The following is a 20,159-nucleotide window of genomic DNA, read 5'->3' on the forward strand; positions in this document are numbered from 1 at the left end:
GACACAGTGACATGTTGGACACAGTGACATATTGGACACATTTACATATTATACACAGTGACATGTTGGACACAGTGACATGTTGGACACATTTACATGTTGGTCACATTTACATGTAGGACACAGTGACATATTGGCCACAGTGATGTATTGGAGACATTTACATGTTGGACACAGTGACATGTTGAACACAGTGACATATTGGACACAGTGACATGTTGGACACAGTGACATGTTGGCCACAGTGACGTATTGGAGACATTTACATGTTGGACACAGTGACATGTTGGACGCAGTGGCATGTTGACCACAGTGGTATGTTGACCACAGTGACATATTGGACACAATGACATTTTGGACACAGTGACATATTGGACGCAGTGACATGTTGACCACAGTGACATGTTGGACACAGTGACATGTTGGACACAGTGACATATTGGACACAGTGGCATGTTGACCACAGTGACATGTTGGACACAGTGACATGTTGGACACAGTGACATATTGGACACAGTGACATGTTGACCACAGTGGCATGTTGACCACAGTGACATATTGGACACAGTGACATGTTGGACACAGTGACATATTGGCCACAGTGACATATTGGAGACAGTGACATGTTGGACACAGTGACATGTTGACCACAGTGACATGTTGGACACAGTGACATATTGGACACATTTACATGTTGGAAACATTTACATGTTGGACACAGTGACATGTTGGACACAGTGACATGTTGGCTACAGTGATGTATTGGAGACATGTACATGTTGGACACAGTGACATGTTGGACGCAGTGACATGTTGACCACAGTGACATGTTGGACACAGTGACATGTTGGACACAGTGACATGTTGGACACAGTGACATATTGGCCACAGTGACATATTGGACACAGTAGCATGTTGACCACAGTGGCATGTTGACCACTGTGACATATTGGAGACAGTGACATTTTGGACACAGTGATATATTGGACGCAGTGACATGTTGACCACAGTGACATATTGGACACAGTGACATGTTGGACACATTGACATATTGGACACAGTGACATGTTGGACACATTTACATGTTGGACACAGTGACATGTTGGACACAGTGACATATTGGACACATTTACATGTTGGACACAGTGACATGTTGGACACAGTGACATATTGGACACATTTACATGTTGGACACAGTGACATGTTGAACACAGTGACATATTGGACACATTTACATTTTGGACACAGTGACATGTTGGACACAGTGATAAATTGGACACAGTGACATATTGGACACATTTACATGTTGGACACAGTGACATGTTGGACACAGTGACATATTGGACACAGTGACATATTGGACACAGTGACACGTTGGACACAGTGACATATTGGACACATTTACATGTTGGACACATTTACATGTTGGACACAGTGACATGTTGGACACAGTGACATATTGGACACATTTACATGTTGGACACAGTGACATGTTGAACACAGTGACATATTGGACACAGTGACATGTTGGACACAGTGACATGTTGGCCACAGTGACATATTGGAGACATTTACATGTTGGACACAGTGACATGTTGGACACAGTGGCATGTTGACCACAGTGGCATGTTGACCACAGTGACATATTGGACACAATGACATTTTGGACACAGTGACATATTGGACGCAGTGACATGTTGACCACAGTGACATGTTGGACACAGTGACATGTTGGACACAGTGACATATTGGACACAGTGACATGTTGACCACAGTGGCATGTTGACCACAGTGACATATTGGACACAGTGACATGTTGGACACAGTGACATATTGGCCACAGTGACATATTGGAGACAGTGACATGTTGGACACAGTGACATGTTGACCACAGTGACATGTTGGACACAGTGACATATTGGACACATTTACATGTTGGAAACATTTACATGTTGGACACAGTGACATGTTGGACACAGTGACATGTTGGCCACAGTGATGTATTGGAGACATGTACATGTTGGACACAGTGACATGTTGGACGCAGTGACATGTTGACCACAGTGACATGTTGGACACAGTGACATGTTGGACACAGTGACATGTTGGACACAGTGACATATTGGCCACAGTGACATATTGGACACAGTGGCATGTTGACCACAGTGGCATGTTGACCACTGTGACATATTGGAGACAGTGACATTTTGGACACAGTGATATATTGGACGCAGTGACATGTTGACCACAGTGACATATTGGACACAGTGACATGTTGGACACATTGACATATTGGACACAGTGACATATTGGACACAGTGACATATTGGACACATTTACATGTGGTTCACATTTACTTGTTGGACACAGTGACATGTTGATCACAGTGACATGTTGGACACAGTGACATGTTGGACACAGTGACATGTTGGACACATTTACATGTTGTTCACATTTACTTGTTGGACACAGTGACATATTGGCCACAGTGACGTATTGGAGAAATGTACATGTTGGACACAGTGACATGTTGGACACAGTGACATGTTGGACACAGTGACATGTTGGACACAGTGACATGTTGGACACAGTGACATATTGGACACAGTGACATATTGGACACAGTGACATGTTGACCACAGTGGCATGTTGACCACAGTGACATATTGGACACAGTGACATGTTGGACACAGTGACATGTTGGACACAGTGACATATTGGACACAGGGACATGTTGACCACAGTGACATGTTGGACACAGTGACATATTGGACACAGTGACATATTGGACACAGTGACATGTTGGACACAGTGACATATTGGACACAGTGACATGTTGGACACAGTGACATGTTGGACACAGTGACATGTTGGACACAGTGACATGTTGACCACAGTGACATATTGGACACAGTGACATATTGGACACAGTGACATATTGGACACAGTGACATATTGGACACATTTACATGTTGGACACAGTGACATGTTGGACACAGTGACATATTGGACACATTTACATGTTGGACACAGTGACATGTTGGACACAGTGACATATTGGACACATTTACATGTTGGACACAGTGACATGTTGAACACAGTGACATATTGGACACATTTACATGTTGGACACAGTGACATGTTGGACACAGTGATATATTGGACACAGTGACATATTGGACACATTTACATGTTGGACACAGTGACATGTTGAACACAGTGACATATTGGACACATTTACATGTTATACACAGTGACATGTTGGACACAGTGACATGTTGGACACATTTACATGTTGGACACATTTACATGTTGGTCACATTTACATGTAGGACACAGTGACATATTGGCCACAGTGATGTATTGGAGACATTTACATGTTGGACACAGTGACATGTTGGACACAGTGACATATTGGACACAGTGACATGTTGACCACAGTGGCATGTTGACCACAGTGACATATTGGACACAGTGACATGTTGGACACAGTGACATATTGGAGACAGTGACATGTTGGACACAGTGACATGTTGACCACAGTGACATATTGGACACAGTGACATATTGGGCACAGTGACATATTGGACACATTTACATGTTGGACACATTTACATGTTGGACACAGTGACATGTTGGACACAGTGACATATTGGACACATTTACATGTTGGACACAGTGACATGTTGACCACAGTGACATATTGGACACAGTGACATGTTGGACACAGTGACATATTGGCCACAGTGACATATTGGACACAGTGACATGTTGGACACAGTGACATGTTGGACACAGTGACATATTGGACACAGTGACATTTTGGACACAGTGACATGTTGGACACAGTGACATGTTGGACACAGTGACATATTGGACACAGTGACATATTGGACACAGTGACATGTTGAACACAGTGACATGTTGGACACAGTGACATGTTGGACACAGTGACATATTGGACACAGTGACATGTTGACCACAGTGGCATGTTGACCACAGTGACATATTGGACACAGTGACATGTTGGACACAGTGACATATTGGCCACAGTGACATATTGGAGACAGTGACATGTTGGACACAGTGACATGTTGGACACAGTGACATATTGGACACATTTACATGTTGGAAACATTTACATGTTGGACACAGTGACATGTTCGACTCAGTGACTTGTTGACCACAGTGACATATTGGACACAGTGACATATTGGACACAGTGACATATTGGACACAGTGACATGTTGGACACAGTGACATGTTGGACACAGTGACATATTGGACACATTTACATGTTGGACACAGTGACATGTTGAACACAGTGACATATTGGACACATTTACATGTTGGACACAGTGACATGTTGGACACAGTGATATATTGGACACAGTGACATATTGGACACATTTACATGTTGGACACAGTGACATGTTGGACACAGTGACATGTTGGACACAGTGACATGTTGAACACAGTGACATGTTGGACACATTTACATGTTGGACACAGTGACATGTTGGACACAGTGACATGTTGGACACATTTACATGTTGGACACAGTGACATGTTGGACACAGTGACATATTGGACACAGTGACATGTTGACCACAGTGGCATGTTGACCACAGTGACATATTGGACACAGTGACATGTTGGACACAGTGACATATTGGAGACAGTGACATGTTGGACACAGTGACATGTTCACCACAGTGACATATTGGACACAGTGACATATTGGGCACAGTGACATATTGGACACATTTACATGTTGGACACATTTACATGTTGGACACAGTGACATGTTGGACACAGTGACATGTTGGACACAGTGACATGTTGAACACAGTGACATATTGGACACATTTACATGTTGGACACAGTGACATGTTGGACACAGTGATAAATTGGACACAGTGACATATTGGACACATTTACATGTTGGACACAGTGACATGTTGGACACAGTGACATGTTGAACACAGTGACATATTGGACACAGTGACATGTTGGACACAGTGACATGTTGGCCACAGTGACGTATTGGAGACATTTACATGTTGGACACAGTGACATGTTGGACGCAGTGGCATGTTGACCACAGTGGTATGTTGACCACAGTGACATATTGGACACAATGACATTTTGGACACAGTGACATATTGGACGCAGTGACATGTTGACCACAGTGACATGTTGGACACAGTGACATGTTGGACACAGTGACATATTGGACACAGTGGCATGTTGACCACAGTGACATGTTGGACACAGTGACATGTTGGACACAGTGACATATTGGACACAGTGACATGTTGACCACAGTGGCATGTTGACCACAGTGACATATTGGACACAGTGACATGTTGGACACAGTGACATATTGGCCACAGTGACATATTGGAGACAGTGACATGTTGGACACAGTGACATGTTGACCACAGTGACATGTTGGACACAGTGACATATTGGACACATTTACATGTTGGAAACATTTACATGTTGGACACAGTGACATGTTGGACACAGTGACATGTTGGCTACAGTGATGTATTGGAGACATGTACATGTTGGACACAGTGACATGTTGGACGCAGTGACATGTTGACCACAGTGACATGTTGGACACAGTGACATGTTGGACACAGTGACATGTTGGACACAGTGACATATTGGCCACAGTGACATATTGGACACAGTGGCATGTTGACCACAGTGGCATGTTGACCACTGTGACATATTGGAGACAGTGACATTTTGGACACAGTGATATATTGGACGCAGTGACATGTTGACCACAGTGACATATTGGACACAGTGACATGTTGGACACATTGACATATTGGACACAGTGACATGTTGACCACAGTGGCATGTTGACCACAGTGACATATTGGACACAGTGACATGTTGGACACAGTGACATATTGGCCACAGTGACATATTGGAGACAGTGACATGTTGACCACAGTGACATATTGGACACAGTGACATATTGGGCACAGTGACATATTGGCCACAGTGACATATTGGAGACAGTGACATGTTGGACACAGTGACATGTTGACCACAGTGACATATTGGACACAGTGGCATATTGGGCACAGTGACATATTGGACACATTTACATGTTGGACACATTTACATGTTGGACACAGTGACATATTGGACACATTTACATGTTGGACACAGTGACATGTTGGACACAGTGACATATTGGACACATTTACATATTGGACACATTTACATGTTGGACACATTTACATGTTGGACACAGTGACATGTTGGACACAGTGACATATTGGACACATTTACATGTTGGACACAGTGACATATTGGACACAGTGACATGTTGACCACAGTGGCATGTTGACCACAGTGACATATTGGACACAGTGACATGTTGGACACAGTGACATATTGGCCACAGTGACATATTGGAGACAGTGACATGTTGGACACAGTGACATGTTGAACACAGTGACATGTTGGACACAGTGACATGTTGGACACAGTGACATGTTGGACACAGTGACATATTGGACACAGTGACATGTTGGACACAGTGACATATTGGACACAGTGACATGTTGGACACAGTGACATGTTGACCACAGTGACATGTTGGACACAGTGACATGTTGGACACAGTGACATATTGGACACATGTGACATGTTGGACACAGTGACATGTTGGACACAGTGACATGTTGGACACAGTGACATGTTGGACACAGTGACATGTTGGACACAGTGACATATTGGACACAGTGACATGTTGGACAGAGTGACATGTTGGACACAGTGACATATTGGACACAGTGACATGTTGACCACAGTGCCATGTTGACCACAGTGACATATTGGACACAGTGACATGTTGGACACAGTGACATATTGGACACAGTGACATGTTGGACACAGTGACATGTTGACCACAGTGACATATTGGACACAGTGACATATTGGACACAGTGACATATTGGACACATTTACATGTTGGACACATTTACATGTTGGACACAGTGACATGTTGGACACAGTGACATATTGGACACAGTGACATATTGGACACAGTGACATGTTGGACACAGTGACATGTTGGACACAGTGACATGTTGGACACAGTGACATGTTGGACACAGTGACATGTTGGACACAGTGACATATTGGACACAGTGACATATTGGACACATTTACATGTTGGACACAGTGACATGTTGGACACAGTGACATATTGGACACAGTGATGTATTGGAGACATTTACATGTTGGACACAGTGACATGTTGAACACAGTGACATATTGGACACAGTGACATGTTGGACACAGTGACATATTGGACACAGTGACATATTGGACACAGTGACATGTTGGACACAGTGACATGTTGACCACAGTGACATGTTGACCACAGTGACATATTGGACACAGTGACATGTTTGGACACAGTGACATATTGGACACAGTGACATGTTGAACACAGTGACATGTTGGACACAGTGACATGTTGGACACAGTGACATGTTGGACACAGTGACATGTTGACCACAGTGACATGTTGGACACAGTGACATATTGGACACAGTGACATGTTGGACACAGTGACATGTTGGACACAGTGACATGTTGGACACAGTGACATATTGGACACAGTTACATGTTGGACACAGTGACATGTTGGACACAGTGACATGTTGGACACAGTGACATATTGGACACAGTGACATGTTGGACACAGTGACATGTTGGACACAGTGACATATTGGACACAGTTACATGTTGGACACAGTGACATGTTGAACACAGTGACATATTGGACACATTTACATGTTGGACACAGTGACATGTTGGACACAGTGACATATTGGACACAGTGACATATTGGACACATTTGACATGTTGGACACAGTGACATGTTGAACACAGTGACATATTGGACACATTTACATGTTGGACACAGTGACATGTTGGACACAGTGACATGTTGGACACAGTGACATGTTGGACACAGTGACATGTTGGACACAGTGACATGTTGGACACAGTGACATGTTGACCACAGTGACATATTGGACACAGTGACATGTTGGACACAGTGACAAATTGGCCACAGTGACATATTGGAGACAGTGACATGTTGGACACAGTGACATGTTGACCACAGTGACATATTGGACACAGTGACATATTGGACACAGTGACATATTGGACACATTTACATGTTGGACACATTTACATGTTGGACACAGTGACATGTTGGACACAGTGACATATTGGACACATTTACATGTTGGACACAGTGACATGTTGGACACAGTGACATATTGGACACATTTACATGTTGGACACAGTGACATGTTGAACACAGTGACATATTGGACACATTTACATGTTGGACACAGTGACATGTTGGACACAGTGATATATTGGACACAGTGACATATTGGACACATTTACATGTTGGACACAGTGACATGTTGAACACAGTGACATGTTGGACACATTTACATGTTGGTCACATTTACATGTAGGACACAGTGACATATTGGCCACAGTGATGTATTGGAGACATTTACATGTTGGACACAGTGACATGTTGAACACAGTGACATATTGGACACAGTGACATGTTGGACACAGTGACATGTTGGCCACAGTGACGTATTGGAGACATTTACATGTTGGACACAGTGACATGTTGGACGCAGTGGCATGTTGACCACAGTGGTATGTTGACCACAGTGACATATTGGACACAATGACATTTTGGACACAGTGACATATTGGACGCAGTGACATGTTGACCACAGTGACATGTTGGACACAGTGACATGTTGGACACAGTGACATATTGGACACAGTGGCATGTTGACCACAGTGACATGTTGGACACAGTGACATGTTGGACACAGTGACATATTGGACACAGTGACATGTTGACCACAGTGGCATGTTGACCACAGTGACATATTGGACACAGTGACATGTTGGACACAGTGACATATTGGCCACAGTGACATATTGGAGACAGTGACATGTTGGACACAGTGACATGTTGACCACAGTGACATGTTGGACACAGTGACATATTGGACACATTTACATGTTGGAAACATTTACATGTTGGACACAGTGACATGTTGGACACAGTGACATGTTGGCTACAGTGATGTATTGGAGACATGTACATGTTGGACACAGTGACATGTTGGACGCAGTGACATGTTGACCACAGTGACATGTTGGACACAGTGACATGTTGGACACAGTGACATGTTGGACACAGTGACATATTGGCCACAGTGACATATTGGACACAGTGGCATGTTGACCACAGTGGCATGTTGACCACTGTGACATATTGGAGACAGTGACATTTTGGACACAGTGATATATTGGACGCAGTGACATGTTGACCACAGTGACATATTGGACACAGTGACATGTTGGACACATTGACATATTGGACACAGTGACATGTTGACCACAGTGGCATGTTAACCACAGTGACATATTGGACACAGTGACATGTTGGACACAGTGACATATTGGCCACAGTGACATATTGGAGACAATGACATGTTGGACACAGTGACATGTTGACCACAGTGACATATTGGACACAGTGACATATTGGCCACAGTGACATATTGGAGACAGTGACATGTTGGACACAGTGCCATGTTGACCACAGTGACATATTGGACACAGTGGCATATTGGACACATTTACATGTTGGACACAGTGACATGTTGGACACAGTGACATATTGGACACAGTGACATGTTGGACACAGTGACATGTTGGACACAGTGACATATTGGACACATTTACATATTGGACACATTTACATGTTGGACACAGTGACATGTTGGACACAGTGACATATTGGACACATTTACATGTTGGACACAGTGACATGTTGGACACAGTGACATGTTGGACACAGTGACATATTGGACACAGTGACATGTTGACCACAGTGGCATGTTGACCACAGTGACATATTGGACACAGTGACATGTTGGACACAGTGACATATTGGCCATAGTGACATATTGGAGACAGTGACATGTTGGACACAGTGACATGTTGACCACAGTGACATGTTGGACACAGTGACATGTTGGACACAGTGACATGTTGGACACAGTGACATATTGGCCACAGTGGCATGTTGACCACAGTGACATATTGGACACAGTGACATGTTGGACACAGTGACATATTGGCCACAGTGACATATTGGACACAGTGACATGTTGACCACAGTGACATATTGGACACAGTGACATATTGGACACAGTGACATATGTTGGACACAGTGACATGTTGATCACAGTGACATGTTGGACACAGTGACATGTTGGACACAGTGACATGTTGGACACAGTGACATGTTGGACACATTTACATGTTGTTCACATTTACTTGTTGGCCACAGTGACGTATTGGAGACATTTAAATGTTGGACATAGTGACATGTTGGACGCAGTGACATGTTGACCACAGTGACATATTGGACACAGTGACATGTTGGACACAGTGACATATTGGCCACAGTGACATATTGGACACAGTGGCATGTTGACCACAGTGGCATGTTGACCACAGTGACATATTGGACACAATGACATTTTGGACACAGTGATATATTGGACGCAGTGACATGTTGACCACAGTGACATATTGGACACAGTGACATGTTGTACACATTGACATATTGGACACATTAACATGTTGACCACAGTGGCATGTTGACCACAGTGACATATTGGACACAGTGACATGTTGGACACAGTGACATATTGGCCACAGTGACATATTGGAGACAGTGACATGTTGGACACAGTGACATGTTGACCACAGTGACATATTGGACACAGTGACATATTGGGCACAGTGACATATTTGCCACAGTGACATATTGGAGACAGTGACATGTTGGACACAGTGACATGTTGACCACAGTGACATATTGGACACAGTGGCATATTGGGCACAGTGACATATTGGACACATTTACATGTTGGACACATTTACATGTTGGACACAGTGACATGTTGGACACAGTGACATATTGGACACATTTACATGTTGGACACAGTGACATGTTGGACACAGTGACATATTGGACACATTTACATATTGGACACATTTACATGTTGGACACATTTACATGTTGGACACAGTGACATGTTGGACACAGTGACATATTGGACACATTTACATGTTGGACACAGTGACATGTTGGACACAGTGACATGTTGGACACAGTGACATATTGGACACAGTGACATATTGGACACAGTGACATGTTGACCACAGTGACATATTGGACACAGTGACATATTGGACACATTTACATGTGGTTCACATTTACTTGTTGGACACAGTGACATATTGGACACATTTACATGTGGTTCACATTTACTTGTTGGACACAGTGATGTATTGGAGACATTTACATGTTGGACATAGTGACATGTTGGACGCAGTGACATGTTGACCACAGTGACATATTGTACACAGTGACATGTTGGACACAGTGACATGTTGGACACAGTGACATATTGGCCACAGTGACATATTGGACACAGTGGCATGTTGACCACAGTGACATATTGGACACAATGACATTTTGGACACAGTGATATATTGGACGCAGTGACATGTTGACCACAGTGACATATTGGACACAGTGACATGTTGGACACATTGACATATTGGACACAGTGACATGTTGACCACAGTGGCATGTTGACCACAGTGACATATTGGACACAGTGACATGTTGGACACAGTGACATATTGGCCACAGTGACATATTGGAGACAGTGACATGTTGGACACAGTGACATGTTGACCACAGTGACATATTGGACACAGTGACATATTGGGCACAGTGACATATTGGCCACAGTGACATATTGGAGACAGTGACATGTTGGACACAGTGACATGTTGACCACAGTGACATATTGGACACAGTGGCATATTGGGCACAGTGACATATTGGACACATTTACATGTTGGACACATTTACATGTTGGACACAGTGACATGTTGGACACAGTGACATATTGGACACATTTACATGTTGGACACAGTGACATGTTGGACACAGTGACATATTGGACACATTTACATATTGGACACATTTACATGTTGGACACATTTACATGTTGGACACAGTGACATGTTGGACACAGTGACATATTGGACACATTTACATGTTGGACACAGTGACATGTTGGACACAGTGACATGTTGGACACAGTGACATGTTGGCCACAGTGACGTATTGGAGACATTTACATGTTGGACACAGTGACATGTTGGACGCAGTGGCATGTTGACCACAGTGGCATGTTGACCACAGTGACATATTGGACACAATGACATTTTGGACACAGTGACATATTGGACGCAGTGACATGTTGACCACAGTGACATGTTGGACACAGTGACATGTTGGACACAGTGACATATTGGACACAGTGGCATGTTGACCACAGTGACATGTTGGACACAGTGACATGTTGGACACAGTGACATATTGGACACAGTGACATGTTGACCACAGTGGCATGTTGACCACAGTGACATATTGGACACAGTGACATGTTGGACACAGTGACATATTGGCCACAGTGACATATTGGAGACAGTGACATGTTGGACACAGTGACATGTTGACCACAGTGACATGTTGGACACAGTGACATATTGGACACATTTACAAGTTGGAAACATTTACATGTTGGACACAGTGACATGTTGGACACAGTGACATGTTGGCTACAGTGATGTATTGGAGACATGTACATGTTGGACACAGTGACATGTTGGACGCAGTGACATGTTGACCACAGTGACATGTTGGACACAGTGACATGTTGGACACAGTGACATGTTGGACACAGTGACATATTGGCCACAGTGACATATTGGACACAGTGGCATGTTGACCACAGTGGCATGTTGACCACTGTGACATATTGGAGACAGTGACATTTTGGACACAGTGATATATTGGACGCAGTGACATGTTGACCACAGTGACATATTGGACACAGTGACATGTTGGACACATTGACATATTGGACACAGTGACATGTTGACAGCAGTGGCATGTTAACCACAGTGACATATTGGACACAGTGACATGTTGGACACAGTGACATATTGGCCACAGTGACATATTGGAGACAATGACATGTTGGACACAGTGACATGTTGACCACAGTGACATATTGGACACAGTGACATATTGGGCACAGTGACATATTGGCCACAGTGACATATTGGAGACAGTGACATGTTGGACACAGTGACATGTTGACCACAGTGACATATTGGACACAGTGGCATATTGGGCACAGTGACATATTGGACACATTTACATGTTGGACACATTTACATGTTGGACACAGTGACATGTTGGACACAGTGACATATTGGACACATTTACATGTTGGACACAGTGACATGTTGGACACAGTGACATATTGGACACATTTACATATTGGACACATTTACATGTTGGACACATTTACATGTTGGACACAGTGACATGTTGGACACAGTGACATGTTGGACACAGTGACATGTTGGACACAGTGACATATTGGACACAGTGACATGTTGACCACAGTGGCATGTTGACCACAGTGACATATTGGACACAGTGACATGTTGGACACAGTGACATATTGGCCATAGTGACATATTGGAGACAGTGACATGTTGGACACAGTGACATGTTGACCACAGTGACATGTTGGACACAGTGACATGTTGGACACAGTGACATGTTGGACACAGTGACATATTGGCCACAGTGGCATGTTGACCACAGTGACATATTGGACACAGTGACATGTTGGACACAGTGACATATTGGCCACAGTGGCATGTTGACCACAGTGGCATGTTGACCACAGTGACATATTGGACACAATGACATTTTGGACACAGTGATATATTGGACGCAGTGACATGTTGACCACAGTGACATATTGGACACAGTGACATGTTGGACACATTGACATATTGGACACATTAACATGTTGACCACAGTGGCATGTTGACCACAGTGACATATTGGACACAGTGACATGTTGGACACAGTGACATATTGGCCACAGTGACATATTGGACACAGTGACATGTTGACCACAGTGACATATTGGACACAGTGACATATTGGACACAGTGACATATTGGACACATTTACATGTGGTTCACATTTACTTGTTGGACACAGTGACATGTTGATCACAGTGACATGTTGGACACAGTGACATGTTGGACACAGTGACATGTTGGACACATTTACATGTTGTTCACATTTACTTGTTGGACACAGTGACATATTGGCCACAGTGACGTATTGGAGAAATGTACATGTTGGACACAGTGACATGTTGGACACAGTGACATGTTGGACACAGTGACATGTTGGACGCAGTGACATGTTGACCACAGTGACATATTGGACACAGTGACATATTGGACACAGGGACATGTTGACCACAGTGGCATGTTCACCACAGTGACATATTGGACACAGTGACATGTTGGACACAGTGACATGTTGGACACAGTTACATATTGGACACAGGGACATGTTGACCACAGTGACATGTTGGACACAGTGACATATTGGCCACAGTGACATATTGGACACAGTGACATGTTGGACACAGTGACATATTGGACACAGTGGCATGTTGGTCACAGTGACATGTTGGACACAGTGACATGTTGGACTCAGTGACTTGTTGACCACAGTGACATATTGGACACAGTGGCATATTGGACACAGTGACATATTGGACACAGTGACATGTTGACTACAGTGACATGTTGGACACAGTGACATATTGTTGGCAACAGCAAGTATATGCTTTATTATTAACTGGGGACTGTCTGACTGTCTGTCTGTCCGTCTGTATGGCTCTATGTCTTTCTGTCTGGCTGTCTGCCTGTCTGTCCCTCTGTCCGTCTTTCTCTCTCTCTGTCTGTCTGTCTGGTCTCCAGAGCTGCTCCAAGTGCCAGAGAGTGGGCGCGTCCATCAGCTGCTGCTGGACAGGCTGCCCTCACAAATACCACTACATCTGCGCGAAGGAGATAGGTAAGAGCCCTCAGAAAGAGAGAGAGAGGAGAGAGGAGGGATGGATAAAGCGGGCAAGAAGGAGTGTGGGATGGGCGGAGTAGGAGGGAAGGGTGAAGGGGGAGGGGAGTAAGAGGAAAGGGTGAAGGGGGGAGGGGGGAATGAAGTGGTGGAGGGAGCGTGTGTGTGTGTGTGTGTGTGTGTGTGTGTGTGTGTGTGTGTGTGTGTGTGTGTGTGTGTGTGTGTGTGTGTGTGTGTGTGTGTGTGTGTTCATTTGTGTATAAGCATATGCTGTATGTAGGTATGGCCTCCCCTCACATTACCTCATGCCATCAGTAGGTACAGTGGGGATTAGAACTCCTCACAGAGGCAGCACTGAGAGGAACTGAAGGACCAGTTTAATCCTGCAGAGTACACCATGGCTGCAACCTACCTCATCCTATCATTCTCTCCCTCTCTCCCTCTCTCCCTCTCTCTCTCCCTACTACCCTCTCTCCCTCTCTCACTCTCTCTCTCCCTACTACCCTCTCTCCCTCTCTCCCTCTCTCTCTCCCTACTACCCTCTCTTCCTGTCTCACTCTCTCGCTACTACCCTCTCTCCCTCTCTCACTCTCTCTCTACTACCCTCTCTCCCTCTCTCACTCTCTCCCTCTCTATATCTCTCTCTCCCGACTACCCTCTCTCCCTCTTTCCCTCTCTATATCTCTTCCTTCTCCCTCTACCTCTATCTCTCTCTTTCCTTCTCTCCCTCTCTGTCTCCTTCCTTCTCTCTCTTTCTCTCTCTCTCAGGCTGTATGTTCCAAGACGACAACTTTTCACTGAAATGTCCGAAACACGAGGTAAGCAAATAAACAGAATCCGTCTGTACACATGCAAAAGGAGATAGAAAAATCTATGTAACTATAGCAAAAATCCATTGGATAGGGTCCTGGGCAGAGAGCACTGGACTGAACCATCAGAGGGAGGTTAGAGGGAGGTTAGAGGGAGGTTAGAAGGACTATTAGCATTGGTGGTGGTCGAACCATAGTGGAACATGGGGCTGATAGAAGGCCCAGAGGTCAAGGGTCAGGGAATGAGGGGTCATAGAGGGAGTGAGGGAGGAACCAGTTAGCCTGAAGAAGCAGAACTCCCTGGGCTGTCTGAGCGTCTCACTGTCCTCAGGGGTATTTCTGTACCAGCTCCTGACAGAAATACTTAGATTGACAGACAGAGAGGGGGGAGAGATGGGGGATTTTTATTCATTATAAATTAAAATTGTAGTATTTCTTTTTTATGAGTTAAGGAACTAAAGAAGAAGGGCAGAGAAAGAAAGAGAGGGGGAGAAGTAGTGAGAGGTTGGAGACCGTACTCACCCCTGTCGGTTTAGCTGACCTGGGACTGAGGCGTTCTGACCCTGACTTGGCTTCAGGATCCTGAGGGGGAGAGAGAGTGATGAGGAGAGAAAGACAGAAAGGGCACACAGATAGTGTACCACTGACCTGTACTGACACCTAGAACACTTTCCCCTATCTGGAGGATAAATATTTCATATGTACAGCTTTATTTGAAAGTATAGGAGACAGTAAGAGATGTGGAGTATAGGAGACAGTAAGAGATGTGAATTATAGGAGACAGTAAGAGATGTGAAGTATAGGAGACAGTAAGAGATGTGAAGTATAGGAGACAGTCAGAGATGTGAAGTATAGGAGACAGTAAGATATGTGAAATGTAGGAGACAGTAAGAGATGTGAATTATAGGAGACAGTGAAAGATGTGAAGTATAGGAGACTGTCAGAGATGTGAAGTATAGACAGTCATAGATGTGAAGTATAGGAGACAGTAAGAGATGTGAAGTATAGGAGACAGTAAGAGATGTGAAGTATAGGAGACAGTAAGATATGTGAAGTATAGGAGACAGTAAGATATGTGAAGTAAAGGAGCCAGTAAGATATGTGAAATGTAGGAGACAGTAAGAGATGTGAAGTATAGGAGACAGTAAGAGATGTGAAGTATAGGAGACAGTCAGAGATGTGAAATGTAGGAGACAGTAAGAGATGTGAAGTATAGGAAACAGTAAGAGATGTGAAGAATAGGAGACAGTCAGAGATGTGAATTATAGGAGACAGTAAGAGATGTGAAGTATAGGAGACAGTAAGAGATGTGAATTATAGGAGACAGTAAGAGATGTGAAGTATAGGAGACAGTAAGATATGTGAAATGTAGGAGACAGTAAGAGATGTGAAGTATAGGAGACAGTAAGAGATGTGAATTATAGGAGACAGTCAGAGATGTGAATTATAGGAGACAGTAAGAGATGTGAAGTATAGGAGACAGTCAGAGATGTGAAATGTAGGAGACAGTAAGAGATGTGAAGTATAGGAGACAGTAAGAGATGTGAAATGTAGGAGACAGTAAGAGATGTGAAGTATAGGAGAAAGTAAGAGATGTGAATTATAGGAGACAGTAAGAGATGTGAAGTATAGGAGACAGTAAGAGATGTGAATTATAGGAGACAGTAAGAGATGTGAAGTATAGGAGACAGTAAGATATGTGAAATGTAGGAGACAGTAAGAGATGTGAAGTATAGGAGACAGTAAGAGATGTGAATTATAGGAGACAGTCAGAGATGTGAATTATAGGAGACAGTAAGAGATGTGAAGTATAGGAGACAGTCAGAGATGTGAATTATAGGAGACAGTAAGAGATGTGAAGTATAGGAGACAGTAAGAGATGTGAAGTATAGGAGACAATAAGAGATGTGAAGTATAGGAGACAGTCAGAGATGTGAATTATAGGAGACTGTAAGATATGTGAATTATAGGAGACAGTAAGAGATGTGAAGTATAGGAGACAGTAAGAGATGTGAAATATAGGAGACAGTAAGATATGTGAAATGTAGGAGACAGTAAGAAATGTGAATTATAGGAGACAGTGAAAGATGTGAAGTATAGGAGACTGTCAGAGATGTGAAGTATAGACAGTCATAGATGTGAAGTATAGGAGACAGTAAGAGATGTGAAGTATAGGAGACAGTAAGAGATGTGAAGTATAGGAGACAGTAAGATATGTGAAGTAAAGGAGACAGTAAGATATGTGAAGTAAAGGAGCCAGTAAGATATGTGAAATGTAGGAGACAGTAAGAGATGTGAAGTATAGGAGACAGTAAGAGATGTGAAGTATAGGAGACAGTCAGAGATGTGAAATGTAGGAGACAGTAAGAGATGTGAAGTATAGGAAACAGTAAGAGATGTGAAGTATAGGAGACAGTCAGAGATGTGAATTATAGGAGACAGTAAGAGATGTGAAGTATAGGAGACAGTAAGATATGTGAAATGTAGGAGACAGTAAGAGATGTGAATTATAGGAGACAGTAAGAGATGTGAATTATAGGAGACAGTAAGAGATGTGAATTATAGGAGACAGTAAGAGATGTGAAGTATAGGAGACAGTCAGAGATGTGAATTATAGGAGACAGTAAGAGATGTGAAGTATAGGAGACAGTAAGAGATGTGAAGTATAGGAGACAGTAAGAGATGTGAAGTATAGGAGACAGTCAGAGATGTGAATTATAGGAGACTGTAAGATATGTGAATTATAGGAGACAGTAAGAGATGTGAAGTATAGGAGACAGTAAGAGATGTGAAATATAGGAGACAGTAAGATATGTGAAATGTAGGAGACAGTAAGAAATGTGAATTATAGGAGACAGTGAAAGATGTGAAGTATAGGAGACTGTCAGAGATGTGAAGTATAGACAGTCATAGATGTGAAGTATAGGAGACAGTAAGAGATGTGAAGTATAGGAGACAGTAAGAGATGTGAAGTATAGGAGACAGTAAGATATGTGAAGTAAAGGAGACAGTAAGATATGTGAAGTAAAGGAGCCAGTAAGATATGTGAAATGTAGGAGACAGTAAGAGATGTGAAGTATAGGAGACAGTAAGAGATGTGAAGTATAGGAGACAGTCAGAGATGTGAAATGTAGGAGACAGTAAGAGATGTGAAGTATAGGAAACAGTAAGAGATGTGAAGTATAGGAGACAGTCAGAGATGTGAATTATAGGAGACAGTAAGAGATGTGAAGTATAGGAGACAGTAAGAGATGTGAAGTATAGGAGACAGTCAGAGATGTGAATTATAGGAGACAGTAAGAGATGTGAAGTATAGGAGACAGTAAGAGATGTGAAGTATAGGAGACAGTAAGATATGTGAAGTATAGGAGACAGTCAGAGATGTGAAGTATAGGAGACAGTAAGAGATGTGAAGTATAGGAGACAGTCAGAGATGTGAAATGTAGGAGACAGTAAGAGATGTGAAGTATAGGAGACAGTAAGAGATGTGAAGTATAGGAGACAGAAAGAGATGTGAATTATAGGAGACAGTAAGATATGTGAAATGTAGGAGACAGTAAGAGATGTGAAGTATAGGAGACAGTAAGAGATGTGAAATATAGGAGACAGTCAGAGATGTGAATTATAGGAGACAGTAAGAGATATGAAGTATAGGAGACAGTCAGAGATGTGAAATGTAGGAGACAGTAAGAGATGTGAATTATAGGAGACAGTAAGAGATGTGAAGTATAGGAGACAGTAAGAGATGTGAATTATAGGAGACAGTAAGAGATGTGAATTATATGAGACAGTAAGATATGTGAAGTATAGGAGACAGTAAGATATGTGAAATGTAGGAGACAGTAAGAGATGTGAAGTATAGGAGACAGTAAGAGATGTGAATTATAGGAGACAGTCAGAGATGTGAAATGTAGGAGACAGTAAGATATGTGAATTATAGGAGACAGTAAGAGATGTGAAGTATAGGAGACAGTAAGAGATGTGAAGTATAGGAGACAGTAAGAGATGTGAAATGTAGGAGACAGTAAGAGATGTGAATTATAGGAGACAGTGAAAGATGTGAAGTATAGGAGACTGTCAGAGATGTGAAGTATAGACAGTCATAGATGTGAAGTATAGGAGACAGTAAGAGATGTGAAGTATAGGAGACAGTAAGAGATGTGAAGTATAGGAGACAGTAAGATATGTGAAGTATAGGAGACAGT

General features: G+C 43.0%; 1 protein-coding gene across 1 annotated transcript in view; it reads left to right on the forward strand.

Moving 5' to 3' along the window:
* LOC106597211 (retinoic acid-induced protein 1) overlaps nt 1-20,159 on the forward strand; it is a 167,028-nt gene that overhangs the window by 88,804 nt on the left and 58,065 nt on the right. The window contains exons 2-3 of the mRNA XM_045715556.1: nt 15,052-15,145; nt 15,914-15,963. Coding sequence (XP_045571512.1) covers nt 15,052-15,145; nt 15,914-15,963 — 144 coding nt within the window. The remainder of the gene's footprint in view (nt 1-15,051; nt 15,146-15,913; nt 15,964-20,159) is intronic.

This window comes from Salmo salar, chromosome ssa03 (genome assembly GCF_905237065.1).
Source record: "Salmo salar chromosome ssa03, Ssal_v3.1, whole genome shotgun sequence".
NCBI lineage: Eukaryota > Metazoa > Chordata > Actinopteri > Salmoniformes > Salmonidae > Salmo > Salmo salar.